Below are 22,796 nucleotides of genomic sequence, written 5' to 3'. Positions count from 1 at the left end.
TCGAATTTTCCCCCAAATAGACTAGGAGAAGCAGCATGGATCGATTGATCTTGACTTGTCAACGCTAGTGCATGTGTCGACAACACACTGTCTCACGGTAGACATTTGCATGCACTATGCTAACCGCATTTTGTTCAAATATATTTTAGTTTTTAACCGCACTTTTAGCACTTCAACCGCAGATTTTATAAAAAAAAGTATCAAATACTTTTGCCAACCCGAGTATATTCAACATTTTTGAAATGCCACAAATATAAATTCGACGCACTTTGAAGCCAAATTCGACGCACTTTGGAATGCGTCTGGTAATCTGCCACGAGGGAGTGCCATGGAGAGAGCTATCTAGCGTCATTCTACCCTCCATTTTGTCTCCTTTAATTTTGCTGCAATGTGCAATGCAGCACAGCTGCAGAGCAAGCACACGGAGACACAACACACGTCGTATCGTGCATCATCCGTTGACAACGTCGTCGCATAACGCCGAAGTGAGTACGGAACTAAACGGCAGCAATAATAACAAAAATCGGATGGACACATGCATGCGTATGATCTCTAAGTAGATTGATTGGAAAATAGGTCCAACCATATATACTCCTTCCTGTATTCGCCTGACGCGCTTTGAACAGGCCGGAATCATTCTCGTTTGCAGGATGGAGGAAGGATTATACTAGTACTAGCAGTAGTTGTCGTCGTCGTCCAGATATGTGCATGGAATGCATCCGTCCATCTATGATCTATCTATCTCCATCACGTTGGTTGGACAACACTAGGAGTAGTAGAAGTTTTTGTGGACGCACACGTACATGGATAAGCAATTAAATGCAGAACTCCTGATCGTAATTAAACTGAGATGCCCTTCTGTTTTTTGTCATTTCCTGACCTGGCCTTGTCTGACTGACTCTCTGCTCTCTCTTGCGGACTGATGGGTTGCATCATGCATGGGCCGGGAACAAATGCTCCCAAATTATGAAACATGGAAACCTTGTCGTTAGCCTTTAATTAAAGGCGCCCAACAGATGTGCTCCGACCTGAAAAGAAATCGAATAAGGTAATACCATACATGTTGTCGTATTGATCGTGGACTAAAGTGCATTAAAACTATTTTTCGAAGAAAAAAGGGTGCACTAAAGAGGGACCCTCTACATAAATAAAGGAAGATAAATTGCAATAAATACGGTTACAGTTAAAGATAAGCGTGCAAAATGGTTTGGTGAAGCAGCGTGGCAAAATTCGCCATCTATCAAATATTCAAATGTCATCATGCTTAATATGCGTGTTCATGGTAATCAAAACATATGTAAAGCATAATGCATAAACGAAATTATAATGCCCCAGCATACCTGAGGTTGACCATGTGTATTACACCTTGTGTATACTTTAATGAAAACGATGAATCAACAAAGTTGCTCACGGAAAACGATTTTGGGAGGAAAGGACCGGTCGTTGTCTCCACACCAAGAGGTAGTTCGTTAGTTCAATCAAGCCTCCGTAGGTCACTCGATCTCCAGAAAAAGTACAGGCCTAGTTAATCAATAAATAAATCAAATATTTGTTTTATAACTATTACCTTGAGTATAGGTTTGGTTTATAAACTTCAATATATTAGATAAGTTTGACTCTTCTCGCAAAGAAAAGAGATACGTTCGACTCTTAACACTTGACCTTCTTTGTTGGATATATATAGATTTCTTCCCTTTTGTAAAGCCGAATGGAGGTAGTACTTATTATTTGCTTTTAATGTTTGTGGGCTGAATTTTGCCTGAGTTCTTTCAATATGTTTTGAGTTTATAGCAAAAACATGTATTTTACATATATATTTTTTCGTACTTGCTTTTTCAGCTGGCTGACTACTAAGGGTGCAAACAACCATCGTCAGTTACATGGTACTTAATTTAATTTTGCTCAAGGACCAAGATCAAATTCACCAATAGTTGAGAGAAAAAATAGGTTTTTTTATGAAAAAAATAATCTGAGACAATTTCAAGGACACAAACAATTCGTGCCACAAAAAAATATATCAACATCATTAGCCACCAAAAGCCATTGATTAATGATCTAACTACGTACAAAAAGAAGGCGATGAGGTGGTGTCTGCTTAGTAGCTTCCCTTTAATATTCCCCACCTCTTGCTTCACAAAAAAGCTTACAGAGGGAGAGGAGGACTTCCCAACCGCAGGAGAAACATGAACAAACCAGACGTCTGGTTGAACCAAGCGAGGGAAGCTAGCAAGCATCTGCCCTTACTCCTCACCACACACATTTTAATTTCGTGTTCCTAGAATAAAATAGGACGAAGACCAGTAGTAGCGTTAAAGCACGGTCAAAATGTGCTTTAATTGGGCAAGCGACAATGATTGACTAGGCTATATATGTACAGGGGAGCCAGAGGGACAGAGAGAGTGAGAGAGGCAGGCAAGAAGTTTCCAATGGATATTTAGTAGTATTACAAATTCCGTATAAATCATGGATATATCTACCTACCTGCCTACCAAATGTGCGTTGTATCTACGGTCTACAATAGCGACGGATCGGTCTCGAGCCGAGCAGCCGATGGAGAAAGCGACTGAGGAAGCTAGTTGCAGCACAGGAAAAAAGGGAGAAGGCGTCAAATCGGTGCAGCCGGGGAGTCCCTGCCCGGCCACGGGGAAATGGATCACCAGTAATTTCACGTACACGCACAAAAATAAAACTGTACTGCTAGTACATGTGTAGATAGATGGCTACGTGGAGAAAAAGATGTACTCCTATATATGCTTTGCTTGTAGCTTCGGCAAAAGAAACAGCAGTGAAAGTTATACTACTCCAACAATCAGTAATCAGCTATTGCTCGTGCTAATTTCTCGATGATGATGTGCTACTCCAACAATCTTCAGTGATCAGCTATCTGGCGCTAGCTAGCTAGCTAGATCCATGTGTTATTTATCATTTGGAAGGGCAAAAAAGGGTGTGATGCCTGTAATCGATCGTCAGCTCACTCGCAACTCAAGTCTCAACGATTGACCTACCAATCGTGGGGAAAGAAACAAGCATGGTCGTCCACGACAAAACGTGCCGCCACTCGCCAGAAGGGGAATAATCTGCACGACACACGACACGAGCTTGCCCAATAGTTAACCCGAAGCCAACCACTTATAACTACTGCACATAAAGCATGTGCATGCCCTGTGATGCATAGTCCCTTGGCGGGCAAGGAAAAAACATTCGTTAATTAATCAAACTCTGACTAAATCACCCGAGCTAGATAGTACAGCAGATAGCTTACCTGTTAAGGATGGACAGTGGGAATTTGCCCCCATTACCGATCGACCAATAGGTTCGGCCGGGCACCAGTTAAATTACTTTTTTTTTAACCGGAGTCCGAAGGACTCGATCAATTCATAAAAAAAAAACTAAAATTGCCAGTTAATTATTGGAAAGCCGGACAAAAATCGTAACAAACATCCACAAGCACCAGTTAAATTACATGGAACTAACTGTACACACGCAAAGCTGCAGGCAGCATCGGTCGGTGAGACCTTTGTTCGATCTGTTCCAGTCGCACGCACGCTTGCTTTACCGCGTGCTGGTAGTAGTACGTGTCCGGCCCCCAACTGATCCACACGAGAATGCCCCTAGGTACGCTAGCTACTGCACGTCGGGTCAAAATCTGCTCCGTTTTCCCGTGCGTGCTCACCAAACTGACGGAACCCCGGCCGAAGGAAGCAGAACGAGTCCACCACAAGGACCGGTTCCCGGCCTCAAACACACACCCAAATTAACCCCGCCCGCGCGTTCCAACTCCAACACGAGGCAACGCGCGCCGGAAAGCGAGCAGTATTATATTCTCCCAGGGGCGCCGATCGAGCCAGTTCCACGCGGCGTGCGTGCGTGCGTGCTGGCTGCAGGACCTGGAGGCCGGACGCCGCCCCTGCAGACTGACGCATATAACGCCGCGGCAGCCACGGCCGTCAGGCTTACAAGAAACTCATATATCCCTCCATCTCCATATCTAAAACAGACGCGATCGAGAGCGGCGGAAGGCGCTATAACTAGCTAGCCTGGGTCAGCCCAGCGGGCACATGCGAAGAAGAGACACTGCCTGCAGACCGTCCGGGCTCTTCTCCTCCTGCAATGAGAGGGAGCGCCGCTGCCGATGTCTTCTTGCCTCTTGGCCGTCGTCTCGGCACCGTCGTGCTTTCGCTGCTGCTAGTTCTGGTGATCTTGGCAGAGGGGAGCAGTAGTAACAAGCAGCAGAAGAAGAACAGGGGGCACAACTACGAGGAGGCGCTGCGGAAGAGCCTGCTCTACTTCGAGGCGCAGCGCTCCGGGCGGCTCCCCCACGGGCAGCGCGTGCCCTGGCGCGACCACTCCGGCCTCACCGACGGCCTCGAGCAAGGGGTGCGTTACACAATGCGACCCAATTTGCAAGTGCTTTCCTTTTCCTTTTACCGTGTTTCGATCGATGCTGATGATCGATGTCTCGATGTGTCAGGTGGACTTGGTGGGGGGATACTATGATGCCGGGGATCATGTCAAGTTCGGGCTGCCGATGGCGTTCACGGTGACGATGCTGTCGTGGAGCCTGGTGGAGTACGGCGGCGACGTGGCGGCCGTCGACGGCGGCGAGCTCGCGCACGCGATGGAGGCCATCAAGTGGGGCACCGACTACTTCATCAAGGCGCACACGCAGCCCGACGAGCTGTGGGCAGAGGTACCAATACCAAAAATGCCAACAAACTGCTCTGTTTCAATTCCCAGCAATAGTTCGATACGATCGATATCACGACATGCACGAGACATTGAGACCAGTTCTTGCGTGTGCTGGCTAGCTGTTCAGCACAAGCCATCCAAAGAGACCAATTCAATCATCGCTAGCTAGCTTCTTGCACTTTAGCCAGCTTCTTTTTCCGTTTTAATGTCTTCTCTTCCAAAAGTCGATCACATATAAGATTTCCCGTATAAATAAACCTTGCAATTATGCTACATATATATTCTTGGCTGGGAGGAAAAGAACATAAAAGAAAAGAAAAGGTTCTTTTTTCTTTTCTGGTGAATAGCAACAACCGTGTTGTTAGGTGGCCAGTTCGAAGAAGAACGTACGTACGATCGAGCCAGTGGCACTAAACTATTGCGTTTCATGTGTCCACATGGCGTGTGCAAAGGCTTCGAAGATATATTCGTCGGCGCAACCAACCGCTGAATTGTTCCTGATTTTGCTTTGCTTGCAGGTGGGTGACGGCGACACGGATCACTACTGCTGGCAGCGGCCGGAGGACATGACGACGTCGCGGCAGGCTTACAAGGTGAACCGCGACCGCCCCGGCTCCGACGTCGCCGGCGAGACGGCGGCCGCCATGGCCGCCGCCTCCATGGTCTTCCGGAGCTCCAACCCGCACTACTCCCACCTCCTCCTGCACCACGCCCAGCAGGTAAATTACTTACGCATATGCGACAAACACAACATCTGTTGACGTATATACTTTGCCAAGTCTCCCTGTGGAAAAACGAAAGAAAAATGCCCCCTGGAATTATGTGTTTTTTTGGAGTTTTGCCAGTCTTTCCTGTACCGGAATTTGGACTGTTTCTTCCTACGTGATATATACTTGCGGCTTTATAATTAGTAGAGATGTGCCGGGCATTTCCGAGGGGCATTTGGGAGGTGTACTACATGTTCTTCTTTGTGCTCTGTGCCGCACGTCGATCCTCGGCACATGCCGTCCAAGTTGTCAACAACACGACCGACGGACGTCGAGCTAGCAGCAAAAGATTTTTTTCTTCTTCTTTCTGTCGGCTCGTAGGCAGGCGCTGCCATGTGGGGCCAGGGAGCCGGCACGGCACCTAACGGAGAAGAAAAAGGAAAAATACAAGGAGGTTGCTGGTGGTGGCAGCATCTGGTGGATGGGAAACTTTTCCATTTTGCCTCCCGTTTCAAATGATTAGGTCGCCAGTTCAATCACAGGAGCAAACTTAGGAACTAGCAAGGGAATTAACATAACATAACGATCGTGTCATCATGTGCTAATTGAACCAGTTGTCCGTATTATTCACACCTACTAGCTACTTTTCAAGCATCCATTAATAAATTGATAAAATAAATCTTTAGCTAATGTTTGTTTGTTTATTTTTGGCCGCAGTTGTTCGAATTCGCGGACAAGTACAGGGGCAAATACGACAGCAGCATCGCGGAGGTGAAGAGCTACTACGCGTCGGTGAGCGGGTACAAGGACGAGCTCCTGTGGGCCGCCCTCTGGCTCCACCGGGCCACGGGCCGGGCCTCTTACCTGGACTACGTGGTGGACAATGCCCACGACTTCGGCGGCACGGGCTGGGCCATCACCGAGTTCAGCTGGGACGTCAAGTACGCCGGCGTCCAGATCCTCGCCGCCAGAGTACGCCACCTCACATCACAGAATCACTTCAATACTTAGTTATATTTTTTTTCGCTCAAAAAAATAACTAATGTAGTGTTATGGAATGATATCTGACGAAGGTGTGCTAATTGTTTCAGCTGCTGTTAAGAGGGGAGCACACGGAGCGGCAGAGGGAGACGCTGGAGCAGTACCGGGCCAAGGCAGAGCACTACGTGTGCGCGTGCCTGGGCCGGAACACGGCCCAGGCCCAGGACGACGACTCCGAGCCCAGCAACAACAACGTGGAGCGCAGCCCAGGAGGGATGCTCTACGTCCGGCAGTGGAACAACATGCAGTACGTGACCAACGCGGCATTCCTCCTCTCGCTCTACTCCGACTACCTCTCGGACTCCACCACCACCGTTCCGACAACCGTGACGTGCGCCGGGGGCGAGACGGCCGACGCCGGGGAAGTGTGGGCTTTGGCGAGATCCCAGGTGGACTACGTGCTGGGCGACAACCCAAGAGGGGTGAGCTACCTGGTGGGCTACGGGCCCAAGTTCCCGGCCCGGGTGCACCACCGGGCCGCGTCCATCGTGCCCTACAAGCGCAGCAAGGCCTTCATCGGGTGCACGCAGGGGTTCGACCACTGGTTCGGCCGCCGGAGCTCCAACCCCAACGTGCTCGTGGGGGCCATCGTCGGCGGGCCTGACAGGCGGGACCGGTTCAGGGACGACAGGGAGAACTACATGCAGACGGAGGCTTGCACGTATAACACGGCCCCCATGGTCGGGATGTTCGCCAAGCTCAATCGGGTGGCGAGGGAAGAAGAACGGCAGAGACTGGCGATGGCGGCCGACGTGTAGATGATGATGGTGATGAATGTAGATGTAGGTTGTAGAGGGGGCTGTACAATTTTCCCCATTCTTTGGTGGTTCGGATTTTTGGTTTCTCTTTGGAGGTCTTTTTTATACATATACAGGTTGGAATTGGTTGTAGTATATATATACGAGGGGAAAAGGTGGAGGCATTGACATGCAAATGTAAATTCGCTGCCGGTGCATAAAAAGAAAGCAGAATTGCTATTGCATAGGCTGTCCCAACATTCCTTTCAGTTCTTCAGATTTTGTTCACTGTGCAGCAGAGTTGTTCATCTTAAATCACAGAACTTGGAACAAGGGAAGAATCATGGCTCTAGATCCTTGCTCTAGAACAGCAATATAGGAACGGAATGCTGTAGTTCTGAACCAAGGAGCAGCAATATTACCTGGCCTCATAAAACTTCGTGTTGGGAAAGATGCACACATGTGGCTAGGAAAACACAGAAACTATATCAAGCAGAGCAATGCTTGCGATTTCTCATGGTTCGTTAAAGAATGCCGACGAGATCAAAGAGTTGCATAGTTTGAACATATATTGCCTCAAATATCGAATACAACTCTGGTGAGGTAAAAAAGAATGGAAGAAATAATACACCACTGTGTAATAAAAATACATGCCAGTATGATGGACAAGTTACAACATAGTACAAAACCAAGATCAACTGATCTGTGGCCACAAAATCTCACAGGCCGAGAGAACATCAGACAGATCAATGTGGCAAAATGATCGTGAAATAACCACCATAACCTACATATTTCTATAAACAACTGAGGTTCTCTGGATACACATCATTCACGCAACCTCTTGCCAACTCTCCATTCTTCAATCCCATGTGTTTTCTTCGACCAATATCAGTCGGGAATGAGAGCCTGCCACGAAAATATGATGTTGACAGATGACGGCCGACATATATTTACCATTCTTGTTATCTCTGCCCAGGTGGTGCCGGTGGCAACCGATTTGGTGTGCGGCGGCTGCCAGAATTAGCACCATTTGCATCCCCATTCTCATAGCGCCGACTGCGACTGTCAGCACTTCTTGATCTTGACTCATTGTGTGAACTTGATCGGTCAGCAGAGCCGTTTGCTGCTGAATCAAAGGCAGACCTCCAGTCCTCACCTGCATGACTAGGGCTCTGTGGGCTACTCTCTGCAAACGAAGTTTATTTTGTCAAGGTGTAAGTGTTTTTTTTTTGCACCAGGAAAACAGAATAAAATGAATGAGATTACATCAGCCAACATTACACCATTTGGTTGTCCACTTGAAAACATAAGGCTTGTAATTTCAGTAATCATGTTTTAAAATATAAGGTGCATGTATATTTAATGGTATTTCCCTCGTTCCCTCCCTCTATCTCCCCTTCCGAAGATAAGAGAACCATGTAAGCATGATCAGTTCCCTATAGTATTATCTTGGTTTGATGCATTCCATAATTCCAGGTCCTGGACTGAAACATCCCTTATATTTTCAAGCTGTATGCTAGAAAGTCCAGAAAATTTTACACATAAAATGTAAATATTTGCTAGCTATTTATATGAAAAAAAATCAATCATTTTCTGGTCTTCAAGAATATGTATTTGGCATCTAATTTCTACTGGTCATATATGGTCAGTTCACTTGTTTTATGAACCATGGGTTGTGGCGCTGTTATGAACAGTGATTTAAACAACATATTAAAAAGAGCCATGATAGTGCCCTGCAGCCCTGCTCATTGGTCTACGGCTTTACTCATGTTAAGGCAAACAAATAATTGAAAATATCTCTTCCTGTGGGTTGGGGGTAAAGGTTTATTTTGTAAAACAAACCTTATTACTTTAAGAGTTGGACAGAAATCAGGAGCAGATATGATTTGCTACCATGAAGCAAATAGCCAGCTTACCAGTTCCAGAATTATCGCTGGAATATGATGCAACAGCAGCTCTGTTATCATGGATGCTGAGCTGACGAGTCAGCTTTGACAAAAGTGATGACTGCTTTTGGGCCTTTTCTCGTCTACGTTTAGCATTGTGGTCCTCTTGGAGAAGTTCTTCAATCTTTGCATTGCTTTGCGAACTACAAATGAGAATTGTGAAATTGTAAGTAACTATTAATTATGGAGTTACAATGGAAAATACACCTGTTCAACATTCCTACAAGTTCGGACTTTGGTGCAAGAAATGCATAATGTGTGAAGTGCAGAAAAGTATTAAGATAGCTGGGAGTTAATTTTTTACTTTGTACCATGTTCATCTCCTTATTTTTAGTTCTGATATATAACATGCCGAAATATCATGAACCGTGATTGATAGAAAATAAGCAAAAGAACACTGTTATGTGAAAAAGTTAGCAGCTGTTGACCTAGCATTTCACCATATTGGGCACCAACCCAGGCTCCATGTTTTAAAAAACATCAATTTGGCCCCATTTGGGTATAGTTTTTCAAACATGCAGTTTTGGGGTATATATCCGACTGACAATTCAAATAAAATATAATTCCCAAAATTCACATTTTTTTATGATTTTAGGAAATATTGAAATCACATACCCAGAATTCAGGTTATGAACACCACATATCCAGATTTTCATGGTATGTGTTTCAAATATACCAAAATAATTCGAATTCAAATGTTTTTTTTTAATTTATGTTTTCCATTTGCTATATACCCAAAGCTATGTACCTGAAAAATATAATTTTCAAGAAAATCAGATTTTCTTTGAATTTGTGCATTTGAAAACATGGAGCCCGGGCACCCTGGAGCATCTACTACTTCTGTCTGCTACCACTTCTCATAAAAATAATATAATGAAGCTTTTTTTGACAGCAAATAATATAATGAAGCTATTCACAGTAGACTTACCAATGGACATGAACCCATAACTGCAAGGGAAACTAGGGTTTATGGTTTAGGTAGGGTTACAAAGAAATATTTTTTAATTGCAGTTCTTCCACCTGGGTGTTATATCCTACTTTTCAGCCAATTGAGTAATGAAAGAAGAAACTGATGAAATGGATGATTGGACACAGCACCAGGATAGCAGGCGTTTTCAGAACGAACAGAGAATATGTATCCAACCTTATTGAGCTGTACAGCTGGTTTAGCATATCTTCCTTTGCTTTCTCCACTTGGCAAAGCACAATAGCCTGATTATGCAGAAGATAATGAGAACTTTACCACATATGACAATCTTAAAGTTATTGACTGAAGCTACAAATATGAACCTTAGGAACATTTGCTGCCAAACTGTTCAAAACAGCCTCAACATAACCACGAACTTCTTGAGACATCCATCGGAGTTCTTCTTCAGGGTCAGCAGGCCTCCGGGCCATCGTATCCTTACAAAAGAAAAGCAGGGATCGTGTCAGAGTGGAACGGTAGAACGAAGGAACAGCAAGAGATGGAACTTTCATTAATGACAAACATGGTCACCCAGAAGGTAGCATGAGCATCAGCCAAGACAGAGTTCATAGAAAATAAGTGGAGCCAACCAACTCAGAACAGTAAGCGCTAAAAGCTTCACCATGAGTACAAGGAAAAAAGTCAAGCATAGCCTGGAGCTTACAAGGGACCCATCTGAATGGCTTTGTCTCATGGAACCACCCTCGGGAGCATTTGGACCCTTGACAGACCCACCTTTGCTCTGAATAATACCTCTTATCTTCTTCATCCACTCAATCTTGTCAGCCATATTCTCAGCCTTCAATATAACGGCACTATGAGCTGCAATATGAAATAAACATTTATAGCATTAGAAACAATGAGTAAAACTCACGATGGAATGTTTTAGAGGTACTAACCTTTTAGCACAGTTTTGTAGGCAACCCTGTTAGTAATCTTAAATACAAGACTCGGGCCTTTCTCCGACCCATTGGCCTTCTTTGAATCCTTAGAACTCTTAGAAAGCTCTTCCTCCTCTATCTCTTCCAGGTTACATTCCTGGATCATGCAACAGATTGTGTTATTAGAATAGTTCATGTGACAGCTCCCAGCGCTGTAGACATCATGTTTTTAAGTTCAGATATCCTTTTTCAGCAAGTTCAAAAATATGAATTGGAACTGTTGACTTGGGAAAGAAACATTTTAGTATCATAACCATGAAGCTTGAAGTAATGTATCATAGATTAATCAATCCCAAGTAGAATAAAACAAACACAGCGAGGTATAAAGTTAAGCATACCTCTAGGACAATGACGCCTCGAAAATGTCTCTCCTCTTGTTTCTTGGTGTATCCAAGCTGGACAGAGAAAGGTAACAGTAAATGACACCAAACCCCTCAAATATGAAAAGAAAATAGCGGAAAATGTCAAGAAACTTATGAAAGATTGTATTCATAACAACCAAAACTGGAGGGCATCAGTTTAGGGGATTTGTTAACCTTTCCACTCTTCTCGTTTAGGACAAACCACCTTTTGCTCCATTCATTGTTTTTTGCACTCTTCTTCAAAAGGTAACCTAAAGAGAGACGGAAACATGTGCATATGTATCAATAAATATCAAATCACGTTATTGGAAGAAATATCATCGAAACAATGAAGAACTACATCTGTATGCATGCACCGTATACTACAATAATGAAGTATTATGATAGCCAGCATAGAGTTAACAAGCAGACAAAGAGGTCGATTCTTATGGAAATGTTTATTTCATTTTACATCAAACAAATCTGCATGGTTTTCAGTATCAATCGTAGTTGCATGCTTGCACAGAATCAAAAGTACTATCAAATATCAGAAAAGATGAAATTGTACCATATGCACATTATTATACCTGCAGTTATTTCTCCACCAGGCCCAGCAACCTGCAAATTAGATCCCTCTTTTGAATCTTTATCTTGCTGACTGGATTTGTCTTTTGATGATTTCAGGCTACCACCAGCTTCAGATCCTGTTTGTGCGCTTGAACCCTAATAATAAAGGCAATCAACATGAACAACCAAACCAACACAAGCATATAGGGAGCCAATCCGCATGTAATTTTGTAGGTATGCAGATTTGTTCTAGCAAAGATGCTTAAGTCGTACCTTGTTCATCATGGATTGCTCAGCATCCTGCGCTTTTTTGGATGATCTAGTTTTTACCTCATCCTCACGACGCTGCCTCTCCATTCTGTGAATTTCATGCCAAACCAAAGATGAAAATTTGAATATTTGAATGTTCATGAAAACTATGTATAGGCATCTGAACTTATAGACTGCCTATAGTATGACAAATCATCATTTATTTCATCTCAGATAGAAAGACAAAATTTCCAACACAAAGTTCAAAAAGAAAGTGGTATGCTTCATTAGTGCATGACTTTTTATAAATTTTTTTTGGTGTTTTGGCATTCTAATTTAGGTCGATGATGTTATTTCTGTGTGTTATGTCATTAATATGGTTCACCATTAGCCTTTTCTGGTGGAATATAAATAAAATTGAGAATCTAAAAAAGCATAAACTTCTCTTGTCAATTACCAAGTACAGAAAATGAAAGCAGGCAAAGTTGAATGTTTGCCTAAGTTACAATAAACAGATCAAATAAGCCGAAACCAATTGTCCAGAGATCTGTCCAAACTTGAAAGCCCAGCTGACCTTCTTTGTACTAGGCGGATGAAGTGTTGTGGGGGGACAAAGGCACGCTCCATATCAACAAGCGCAACGACCATCTTTTTCGCGTCATTTTTGAAAGTATCCAATGCGTTAGATGCAATTGTAATGACCTGAGAAAAGAAATGGTGTGATTTGGTGCTCAGAAATCAGACTGCATAGAACTCTACAAACAAACTGTTAAATAGGAGTATGTTTAGGGTTTAGCACCTCTCGTTTGAATGGAGGATATCTCCCAAGCCCTGGCGTGCCATTTGCTGTAGCATTTACTATGTCTAACAATACACGGTGTACCTAGTTCAAGAAAACAGATATCTCAGAAGCTGCACAGAATAATGTCTACCAATGCATAATATACCTACTAGGGCCATCAGCGGCCCAGCTCGAGAGAGCCAATGTTGGGGTTCAAGCTTGGAGCTCGGGTCAATAATCTTACTCTATTATAGGCTTGATATCAGTTTGATAAGGCTTGAAAATGGTATATATCATATTTTTACAATACATATGAATGCATTTAAGGCAAGCCGAAGCCCAACTACAGGCCCAAGCTAATAATGAATAGCTTGGCTGAGCCCAAACCTTTTTTGGACAATTCTAATACCTCGTGTATATATAATAACAACTCCTAAGCTACACAGACATATCCTTATTTGCACAAGCAATATTTTACAGATAAAACATAATTTTAGCAGGATAAAATTGCACATGAAAAGAATCCAAAGGCATAAGATGAGTAAGCTAATACATACCTCTTCAACACATAGTCGTGATGGCTCCTTTGCCATTTCCAGTACTCCTTTAATCAATGATTTTAAACCTTTCTCTGGAGAAATCAAATATGGTTGATAACCATCAGCTTCCAAGACAACCTGGAATATGAAGATAATGATGTTCAGCATAGGCCAAAATAGTAGCCTACTATAGGAGTATTAATATAGAAGACTTTTTTTTATGTACCCGTTTGACATTGCTCAGATCAAAATGTCTGTCCAATGGAAGCTGTTTGATCCTATCCGGAAACTTGCCCTCAAAACTTGCAACAATTTTCCAACCAGATCCCTTTTGATCGAGATCAGTATAATAGTTTTGTAATCAATCATTTCATTTGGCAAGTACTGAATTAGGTATATATAAAGTCTAAGTTTAAGCTCATCACTAACCTCGCCAGAAGTAACATGGGCGAGAAACTTATCTTCAAATTCTCGGCACAGCTCCAAGGCGACAGCCCTGGTTCCTTCCGTGCTTTCTACCTTCTGTTCTCCCAGCCTTGCAAGTTCGTCTTTCACTATCTGAGACTTGCCCTGAAGCCTGAAAAAAGGGGCAAGGGTACAGGTTGCAAATTTAAGGACATAAATCGTAATCGGATTGTTTCTAAAACAAAAAAAAAGGACATGAGACATGAAATATCCATGTTTCATGGTGCGCTGATCACAGGTTGAATTGATTGATAGAATGGATGGTTAGTTCAGCAAAATAGTTGAGAGGCCATAGCAAATTTATGAGTTTCAAAGGTGGTTCATTTAAACATTCAATAGATATGTAGTCTTCCAACATATAGGCCAGGATACTTACCCAGATAACAGGCTAGGTAACCGCACTTTCATCCGATTGCGTATCTGCTTAGCAATAGTATCCACAAGAGCAATTCTACCCAGCTTACTCTGAGGAGCACCGGTTAGTATGGATTTAAGGGTTTCCGCCTCAGCACGCCAAGCTGTTTCCAGTGAATTCTCAGACCCAACTGACCCAGATTGAGCTGATGCAAGTGCGACAGATTGCCCTATTAAAGCAACCCATTCAATTTCAGTTGCTGCTCGTGGGCCCTTGTTGGACAAAATTGCCTGAACACATGCAACTGTTTTTGCATCTGCTGCTGCTTGATCGATTTTACTTAAGACGCCTATTGTTCTGGTTCCTACAACAAGTAGAAAAGGGGAAAACAAAACATCAGTTGCGACGAAGAGACTGTTTATGATTTGCATAGGATGTATGATCAGGTTCAAATGACAGACCATCTGGATCTATATCCTTTGCTAGTCTAAGAGCTCGAGATGATGCAACTTCAGCGGCTTGCATTGCTGGTATCACAACAATCAATATTGCATCATTGTGCCCAGCAAACTCATTAATCTGAAATGTGAACGGTATGTTACACAACTTGAGATGATAGTAAACAAGGTACATAAAAATTATAGTTTTTGTGCTTCTCTTCCAGAGAGTAAGTGCTCCTCAGTTCTGGTGCATTACATACTGTCACACGCCTGACATTTCCCATCATTGCATTGCATGTGTTAGATGTTGTTCCAGTTCGAAGGGTTAATGTAATGCACAATCATATCTTAATTGTGAGGACTAGGAATGTTCTAAAGATTGATCAGGCCCTGTTTACTACTTTAGGAGTAAAGATAAGAATATCATGTGTGGTACTCACCGTTGAATCATCAATAACTCGTTGGTCTATGCCAGGCAAATCAATCAATTTTAGTGGAGGAGCTGGGGAAAGAGAGAGAAGAGCAGTGAGAAATCATTTGCATAAGCAGAAGCAACTGAAGTACAGCACGTAACAAAACTATCAGATATTGAGACGATGAGCCAGAACGTCAGAATCAGATTAATTGCATTGTTGCAAACAGAAGAGAGCACATATTTGAGTGGGAGTAATTAGAAGTAACCATATAAGAACATACTCGTGATTTACAGCAACACACACAATGCACAAGCTATCAATGTCAGACAACTAAAGCAGCACTTGTAAGATTTGCTCAGACATTACCACAGCGTCAGGAATGCACAGCTATACCGCTTTCCGCTTTCCAAACTCAGCAACATTGTCCAGACTGCTAAGAGGACAAAAAGGAGCGACGACAAACCTGTGCTTGTCCGCAGCTTGAGGTAAATCTCATCCGTCCGGCTTCTCCCGGAGGACACGGCCTTGCCAAGCCGATCCTGCAGCGAGTGCCGGAGCGCACCTGCACATGTCAACACACAGCCACAAAAAAGGGCCACCAAAACTCAGCACACCGACCAACCGCGGCCATTGGCAGATCTGGCTAATCGAGTGGGTGGGGGGAGATCTCACTCACTTGCAGACACCTGCTGCGACTTGCTGTCGATCTGGATGACGATGGACTTGGTGCTGAGCCCCGGATCCCTCTGCAGGTCGACGACTATGGGCGCCCGCGTCGCCCCGTTCTCCCCCGTCGGCTGCAGCAACAGCAACACCAACCACACACGCTCACACAAACGAATGCCTAAAGCAGGAGGAGAAGAGGGAGGCAGAGAAGCTAGACCTGGAGCACTTACCAGGACGGGGTGGCCGATGAGGCTGTTGAGCACGGCCGACTTGCCGGACCCCTGCAGGGAACAGAAAAACCGGATCGCGTCAGATCAGGAGCGGGGCGGGGCGGACAGGGGATTTGAGTCCGGGGGAGGGGTGGCGGGCAACTTACGACGTTGCCGAGCGCGACGGCGTTGAGGAAGGTGGAAGGGCGGCGCGGGGCGGCGTCGTCGGAGGGGTCGTCGTCGGCGAGGAGCGAGGCGGCCTGGCGCATGGACTCGGAGAGCTGCACGAGCTCGTCTATGGCCTCCATGGCCGCCGACGACGACATGGGCACGGGGATCTCGAGGCCGCGGTCGGGGAGATCTCGGGGAGTTCGAGTCGGGGTTGGGAGAAGGGTGGGACTGCTGCTGCGCTGCTGCTGCTGTTGCGAGGAAATTGGATGCGAGACGCGTAGGCGGAGGGGGGGCTGCTGTCTGTCAGCTGGGCCTGGGAACGGGATTTGAGACGGGCAAGGGCAGCAGTCGTTGCAGGCTCGCGGTTGCTTTTCAAGTTGATGGGACCGTGCGGTGCGGAACGTTTGTTGCTGGTTCGGTTCGGGGCCTTCGGGCGCGTCGGTCGGTCGAGTTCGGTTGGTTTCAGATCTGGCTCGGGAGTTCTTTTTTTTCTACGTGGCGAGAGGCTGGTCGGCACGGGCTGAGGCCTGAGGCCCAGAGTCTACGGTAGGATGGACCAATGGGCTGACCTTGGATATTGCGCCGGCAGAGGCCCACTCAAAAGATTTCCTCAGCCAACGAGCCAAACCGACGGAGGAGAACTGAACTTGGCTTCCAGTTTATGTACTGGTACAAAATAAGAACAGTTGACACAGAGACTCTACAACAAGTTGAGTTAAAAAGAAAAAGGCTCTACAACAAGTAGCCAATTATGTATACCGCGAAGTACTCAGTTGACACGAATTACTGAACCTGGCTTCCAGTTTATGTACACCGCGAAGAACTGATTCTTGGAAGAGTTGAGGGTGTGTGTGTGGAAGAATTTTAGGTCAACACAATAAGAAAGTGAGAAAATATGTAGTTGCATGTCGTTTAAAAATAGCATGAATATCCAAACGGTGAATGGTGTCGATGGTAGGTGGGCACCATCCTAAGCTGGGCATTGAGTTTTTGGTCTTCTCCTCTCTTTTTTCAAAATAGAGGCAAAGATTTGCCTCGGTTCATTAATTATGCAAGAGTCGTAAGAGAACAAGAATCCGAACACGTGCCTTACAAAAGGCTACTCTCATGGTAGGATTTTTCCTAAGAGCAACTCCAGCAGATGCCCTATGTGACCCCCAATAGCTAAATTTGGGGCTTTTGGGCCCAAAACCACTCTCCAGCAGAAGCCCAATCCCATGCCCCATATCCGCGAGCGCCCCAAATCCCTCATATCGGCGAGCGCGCTCGGATCCCCCATCCGGCAACCACCGAGGCGGAGATCTCCCTCCCGCGCGTTCCTCTGCTCCACGCCTCCGCCCGGGTATTCTTCTTCTGCATCTTCTTCTTCTTTGTTGTCGAGAGGGACACGGGCGCAGGGTAGGCTCGCGGGCGTTGGAAGGGAGCAGAGGGGAGGGAAGAGGGGCGCGGGCTGAGGATCTGGGCGGAGGTGGAGGGGCACGGGCACGGGGTTGGGCTGGCGGCGCTGTTGTCCAGAGGGAGGAGGAGAAGAGGGGAGGGGCGCGGGCGAGGGAAGGGAGGGGTGCCGGGGAGGGAGGAGGAGAAGAGGGGAGCGTCGGTGGTCCTGTCCAGCATGAGAAGGAGAAGAGGGCCGCAGGGGGTGGTACTGGCGTTGTTGTCCAGAGGGAGAAGAAGAGAGAGTTGGATTGGGAGAAGGAGATGGTGCTCGGGATGGCAGAGATGAGAGAATGCAGCGCAATTTTGATCACTCTTACATATGACATTGCAAATTGAAGCAAAGTTCTGTACAAATAGAAATGATATTTGTCTACCATTTGTGAAATTACAGAGTGCTGTGATGGATTTTCAAGATGATGCAATGGGTATATATACTAGTTTATTGAGTGAGAGAGTCGGCGTTGATGAAGTTTGGGATGACACTCACAATTACAGCCCAATTGGAGAGCAACCAATGTTAACTGAAATTGTTACTCCTCCGGTGAGACCAAACAACAAGAGAACAAAAAAATTCACCATTGAGGGAGACCAAGTGTTGGTCTCGGCATGGTTGTATGCTAGTTTGGATCCAATAGTAGGGAATGAACAAAAGAATGCTACTTATTGGAAGAGAATTCATGAGCAGTGCACCAGCCTGAAGGAAGTGACCGCAACATTAGTTCTCTCACACACCGTTGGGCTGTTGTGAAGGAACAAGTTGGCAGATTTTGTGGTTGTTTTGAGCAGATTACAAATAGGAATGCAAGCGGGAAGACGGAACAAGATAAGGTAATGCATTTGTATATCATTTCACTTTGACAGTACCTTCTTATCTTTTGTTCAAGTAGAGTTATTTTAATGATAATGTGCAGATTGTTGAGGCTTGTTCAATGTACAAAGCAACAGATAAGTCTAAAAGACCATTTGTTTTGTTGCACTGTTGGAGCATGCTACGTTTCAATAAAAAATGGTTAGCTCAAATTGATAGGTCATCTCAAAGTAATAAAAAACAAAAGTCAAGCTCCAATGCAAGTCCAAGTATGTCTACTCCGGGAACCGACACAGTACATATTGATGAATCTGAAGCTACATTCCAGCCAAAGCGGATCACATGCAGAGACCTATTGGCAGGAAGGCGGAGAAAGAGCGGCAACGTCGAGGTAAAAAATGTTATCTCTAGTGATGATAGTTCTGTTGTGATGGCTTTGGATCTTGTGTTTTCAAAGAGGACGGCGGTGGAAAAAGCAAGAGACATGGAAAGACGGGCAAGAGAGGAAGCAAGAGAGATGGCAGGAAATGCAAGAGAGGAAGCAAGAGAGGCAGGGAAAAAAGAGCGTTATGTTGGAGTACTGGCAATTGAGAGAGAAAAGTTTGAATTGGAGAAGAGAAATCAAGAAATGAAGTTTGAATTGGAGAAGAGAAATTAGGAAATGGAAATCATGAACAAGGACTTAAGTTCTATGGATGTGGACCAACAAGAATACTAAAAGCTGTTAAGACGTGATATCATTGCTTCTAGACGATCTAAATGAACTATTTGTTGTATGCAGAATATTTGTTGTATGGACTATTTGTTGTATGAACTATTTGTTGTATGCAAAAATTTTGTTATAAGCAGAATATTTGTTGCATGGAGAATATTTATTCAATGAAGTAGTTGCATACATGATATTACACCCCTCCATAATGTAAAAACACTACATGGTACCGGAAATACAAGAAATATAAATAGATCATGTCAGCAGGGTAACCTTCTTCGGGACAAAACATTTCCGACTTAGATCCTAATTCTAACTAGATAAATAAAACACTGCATTGCTCCATACATTTCCTAGAGGTGCTCAACTAGATCATCCTTTAGTTGAGAGTGGGCTTGTGCATTCCGAATATTGAGATGATTCTGAATAAACTCTGAGAATTCAGCCGTGTGTGCATGAGAGGGAATAACCTTTTCTCCCATGTTATCATAGTTGTAGTCATCTATGCCTTCATCTCGCTCATCTTCAACTATCATGTTATGCATGATGACACAAGCTGTCATGATATCATGGAGAACTTCTTGATTCCACATTCTTGCTGGACCACGAATAATCGCAAAACGAGCTTTAACAAATGTGGCCCATTGTGGGTATATCCCAGTGGAGAGGGTATTGTCTTGACCAATGTGGCCCATTGTGGGTATATCCCATCTGCAAGGTAATACCCCATTGAATAATTGTTTCCATTGATAGTATAATTAACTTCTGGGGCTTGTCCTTCTGCCAGCCTTGCAAAGATAGGGGAACGGTGAAGAACATTGATGCCATTCAGAGAGCCTGGTAAACCAAAGAAGGCATGTCAAATCCAAAGATCTTGTGAAGCAACGGCTTCAAGAATGATTGTGGGCTCCTGGACATGGCCAGTATACATGCCTTGCCATGCCGAAGGGCAATTCTTTCACTCCCAATGCATACAATCGATGCTTCCTAGCATTCCAGGAAAGCCTCTGCTCTCTCCAATTGCAAGCAATCTAGCAGTATCAACTTCATTTGGAGATCTAAGATACTCTTCTCCAAAGATTTCAACAATAGCTTTAACAAATCTCCTCAAACTCTCTAAAGCAGTACTTTCTCCAATCCTAACATACTCATCTGTAGCATCTGCCGCTACACTATAAGTCAACATTCGGAATACCGCGGTTACCTTTTGTAGAGATGTTAACCCAAGAACTCCAGCGGCATTTCTCCTTTGCAGAAAATAGTCATCATGTTCCCGCACAGCTTGTAGAATGCGGAAAAACAGCGGCCGAGCCATCCGGAACCTGTGTGAACAAAGATATATAATGAGATGCAGACAAGATAAACAACAAAAATGCTAACAAATAAAAATGTACGCATTGCATACCTTGTTCGAAAGAATGGTGGCCCATAGATAGGATGTTGTGCAAAGTAGTCTTCAAATAATCTAGCATGCCCGGCTGCCCTATTGCGGTGTATGACTTGACGCCCTGGCACAGAACTGCCATGGCGTCGAGGATTCAACCGCATGTTCTGATGAAGAACTAAGGCTGTCATAACAACCATTAGTTCGTCGTCGTACTGGTTGTCCTCGTTGCCGTCGTCTTCATCCGACGACGACGAGCTCACGCATTGCCAAAGTAAGTTGCGACTCATTGTGTGAGTTGTATGAGAGGAGATTCAGAGATGGGTGGAGAGTGAATGGTCAATGGCTTCACAGCTTCATATATATAGGAAAAATATAGCCGTTTGAAAAAGAGCTGTTCAAAATATAGCCGTTGGAAATATAACTGTTGGAAATATAGCCGTTGGAAATATACCCGGTATAGAAGATTTCGTAATTTATAAAGACTATGTTAATTAAAATATAATATTATAGTGTACTTAAATAATTAATTATGAATAAAATAAAACATTTTAATTTAATTATATGCGTTTCAAATATACGATTTCAAATCGACTCATTTGAAATATTAAAGTTTAGCAAATCGGTTGAAAGATATGAATATAATATAGACAAATCAATTATAGGGGATGGGATTTGGGAAATCTGCCGAAGAGTGTTGTGATTTGTGGGGGGGGGGGGCAAAATAAGGGATCCTCGTATATGAGATTTAGGGGATGAGATATAGGGAAGCTCCTGGAGTTGCTCTAAGTGCCCGTCGGCGCAAGGAATCGACGGGCGGAAAGCACCGGTCGTGCGAGAGCTTAGGGGTGTTGGAAATTCCAAAGCAATTTAAAAGGAAGAAATTCATTGATACGGCAGTTAAAACTTCGAAATTGCCCAAAACATATGTGTGCGCTAAGAATACACCAAGAAATACCGTCGCATGACTAAAAATTAATTGAGAAACAAGAAAAAAAATCCTATTCAGTTTGCATGTAGGAGTAGCTAATTAAGCAGCTTTGGGATCAATTGGGAGCATCCATGCCATTCTGCGGACTAGTCGGTGCATAATTTGTCGGGGATCCATGCCATGTTCATCTCTGAACCTGTAAACCCAAGCTTCTTCAATCTTGAGCCACTCCACGGTCCCATCCGTGACGTCGAAGATCCTGAAACGCTTGTCCAACGGGTCAACAAGGGAGTAGACACAGTCAGACCGATACAGATCTCCAGCCAAGCACGACGCCCCAAAGCCGAACGGGCCCACGAAGAAGGCGCGGCCGCCGAGATCACGCGCGGCGCGCCATTGACGACGGCCACGATCCATCTTGTACACGACGGCCTCGTTGTAGTCCCGATCATGCAGCTGCCTCACCATGTAGAGCTCCTCGTCGGATTCCACCAGGAACGCCTTGGCGGACTCCTTGGGGTCGTAGCCGCCATCGTCCACGGCCAACGAGGCGAACACCGGCCCCGGCGAGAACTCGAGCACGCCGAAGTCCTTGGGCGAGGTCATGAAGTAGAACTTGCCCCGGCACGCGGCGGCGGAGCTCATGAGGATCTTGTGTTGCAACCCGGAGGTTTCTTCGTCGCCCTGGACCCCGAGATCGTACTGGTGCCTCGTCCAGCACCGGTCACCCTTGACGTTCACGTACCAGATGACGGGCTCGTAGGGCTCGACCACGAGAAGGACGCAGGAAGGGGAATTTGGCTTGTCTGAGAGGAGGCAGGTGCAGTGGATGAGATCGTCCTGGTCGACCAGCAATGGAGGGAGAGCGATGCTACGTGTCTTGTAACTATTGTTCTCCTGGTCGTGGTGGGTGTGGGGGTCTAGCAGGTACGTGTCGGTGACGTCCTGGCGATCCCGGACGAGGATCCACCCTTGTGGAGTCGGGCAGAAGCACTTGTTGAAGAGCTCGTTGGAGTCCGTGCGCACGGTGATTGGCTGATCTTGATGCTTCTTCCCGGCCACGGTGAACATTGATGTCGTGGCACAGTTGCCGGTGCCCGTCCATCGGTACTCCACGGCCAGGCACGGCAGCTGCAGGCTACTCGACGACGACGACATGTCTTCTCTCGTACGTAAAAGCTTTGTCGATTGGTACAAAGATCTTGCGCTTTGATCTCTCGAGAAGAAGGCTGGGTCGACCTGCTAATTGGTTGGAGAACCTTGCGACGGCTGATTGGGCTTTAATAGGCCGTTAGATCGA

General features: G+C 45.1%; 3 protein-coding genes and 1 pseudogene across 3 annotated transcripts; 1 reads left to right on the top strand and 3 right to left on the bottom strand.

The window, feature by feature from the left end:
• Positions 1–3,832: 3,832 nt before the first annotated feature.
• On the top strand, positions 3,833–7,421 carry LOC100830954 (endoglucanase 7). The gene is made up of 5 exons (XM_003573077.4): positions 3,833–4,377; positions 4,472–4,690; positions 5,208–5,408; positions 6,114–6,368; positions 6,488–7,421. The coding sequence occupies exons 1-5, from the start codon at positions 4,111–4,113 to the stop codon at positions 7,193–7,195; spliced, it is 1,650 nt and encodes a 549-aa protein (XP_003573125.1). The 5' UTR covers positions 3,833–4,110; the 3' UTR covers positions 7,196–7,421.
• Positions 7,422–7,714: 293 nt separating this feature from the next.
• On the bottom strand, positions 7,715–16,548 carry LOC100830643 (dynamin-2A). The gene is made up of 22 exons (XM_003573076.4): positions 16,224–16,548; positions 16,078–16,128; positions 15,858–15,978; positions 15,645–15,743; positions 15,206–15,267; positions 14,787–14,904; positions 14,347–14,689; positions 13,935–14,082; positions 13,732–13,833; positions 13,524–13,643; positions 12,985–13,068; positions 12,760–12,887; positions 12,210–12,294; positions 11,957–12,092; positions 11,565–11,641; positions 11,367–11,423; positions 10,987–11,125; positions 10,752–10,909; positions 10,411–10,524; positions 10,265–10,332; positions 9,091–9,263; positions 7,715–8,360 (listed from the first exon to the last, which is right to left on the bottom strand). The coding sequence occupies exons 1-22, from the start codon at positions 16,380–16,382 to the stop codon at positions 8,137–8,139; spliced, it is 2,766 nt and encodes a 921-aa protein (XP_003573124.1). The 5' UTR covers positions 16,383–16,548; the 3' UTR covers positions 7,715–8,136.
• Positions 16,549–19,534: 2,986 nt separating this feature from the next.
• LOC112271712 lies at positions 19,535–20,855 on the bottom strand (annotated as a pseudogene).
• Positions 20,856–21,434: 579 nt separating this feature from the next.
• LOC112271711 lies at positions 21,435–22,654 on the bottom strand. Its single transcript, XM_024461483.1, has one exon. The coding sequence runs from the start codon at positions 22,652–22,654 to the stop codon at positions 21,596–21,598; it is 1,059 nt and encodes a 352-aa protein (XP_024317251.1). The 3' UTR covers positions 21,435–21,595.
• Positions 22,655–22,796: the final 142 nt, after the last annotated feature.

This window comes from Brachypodium distachyon, chromosome 3, assembly GCF_000005505.3.
Source record: "Brachypodium distachyon strain Bd21 chromosome 3, Brachypodium_distachyon_v3.0, whole genome shotgun sequence".
Classification (NCBI taxonomy): Eukaryota; Viridiplantae; Streptophyta; class Magnoliopsida; order Poales; family Poaceae; genus Brachypodium; species Brachypodium distachyon.
The sequence above is the reverse complement of the archived record's forward strand: the minus strand, read 5'-3'. Positions and strand labels throughout refer to the sequence as shown.

Bases quoted from the DNA above. Each gene is read 5' to 3' on its own strand.
- LOC100830643 (XM_003573076.4), bottom strand. From the start codon at position 16,382: ATGTCGTCGTCGGCGGCCATGGAGGCCATAGACGAGCTCGTGCAGCTC. The intron at 15,268-15,644 runs GTTTGTCGTCGC...CTCTTTCCCCAG, and splicing joins CAAGCTGCGGACAAGCACAG to CTCCTCCACTAAAATTGATT. The intron at 10,333-10,410 runs GTTCATATTTGT...CTGCATAATCAG, and splicing joins TGGCAGCAAATGTTCCTAAG to GCTATTGTGCTTTGCCAAGT.
- LOC100830954 (XM_003573077.4), top strand. From the start codon at position 4,111: ATGAGAGGGAGCGCCGCTGCCGATGTCTTCTTGCCTCTTGGCCGTCGT. The intron at 4,691-5,207 runs GTACCAATACCA...CTTTGCTTGCAG, and splicing joins CCGACGAGCTGTGGGCAGAG to GTGGGTGACGGCGACACGGA. The intron at 6,369-6,487 runs GTACGCCACCTC...TAATTGTTTCAG, and splicing joins TCCAGATCCTCGCCGCCAGA to CTGCTGTTAAGAGGGGAGCA.
- LOC112271711 (XM_024461483.1), bottom strand. From the start codon at position 22,654: ATGTCGTCGTCGTCGAGTAGCCTGCAGCTGCCGTGCCTGGCCGTGGAG.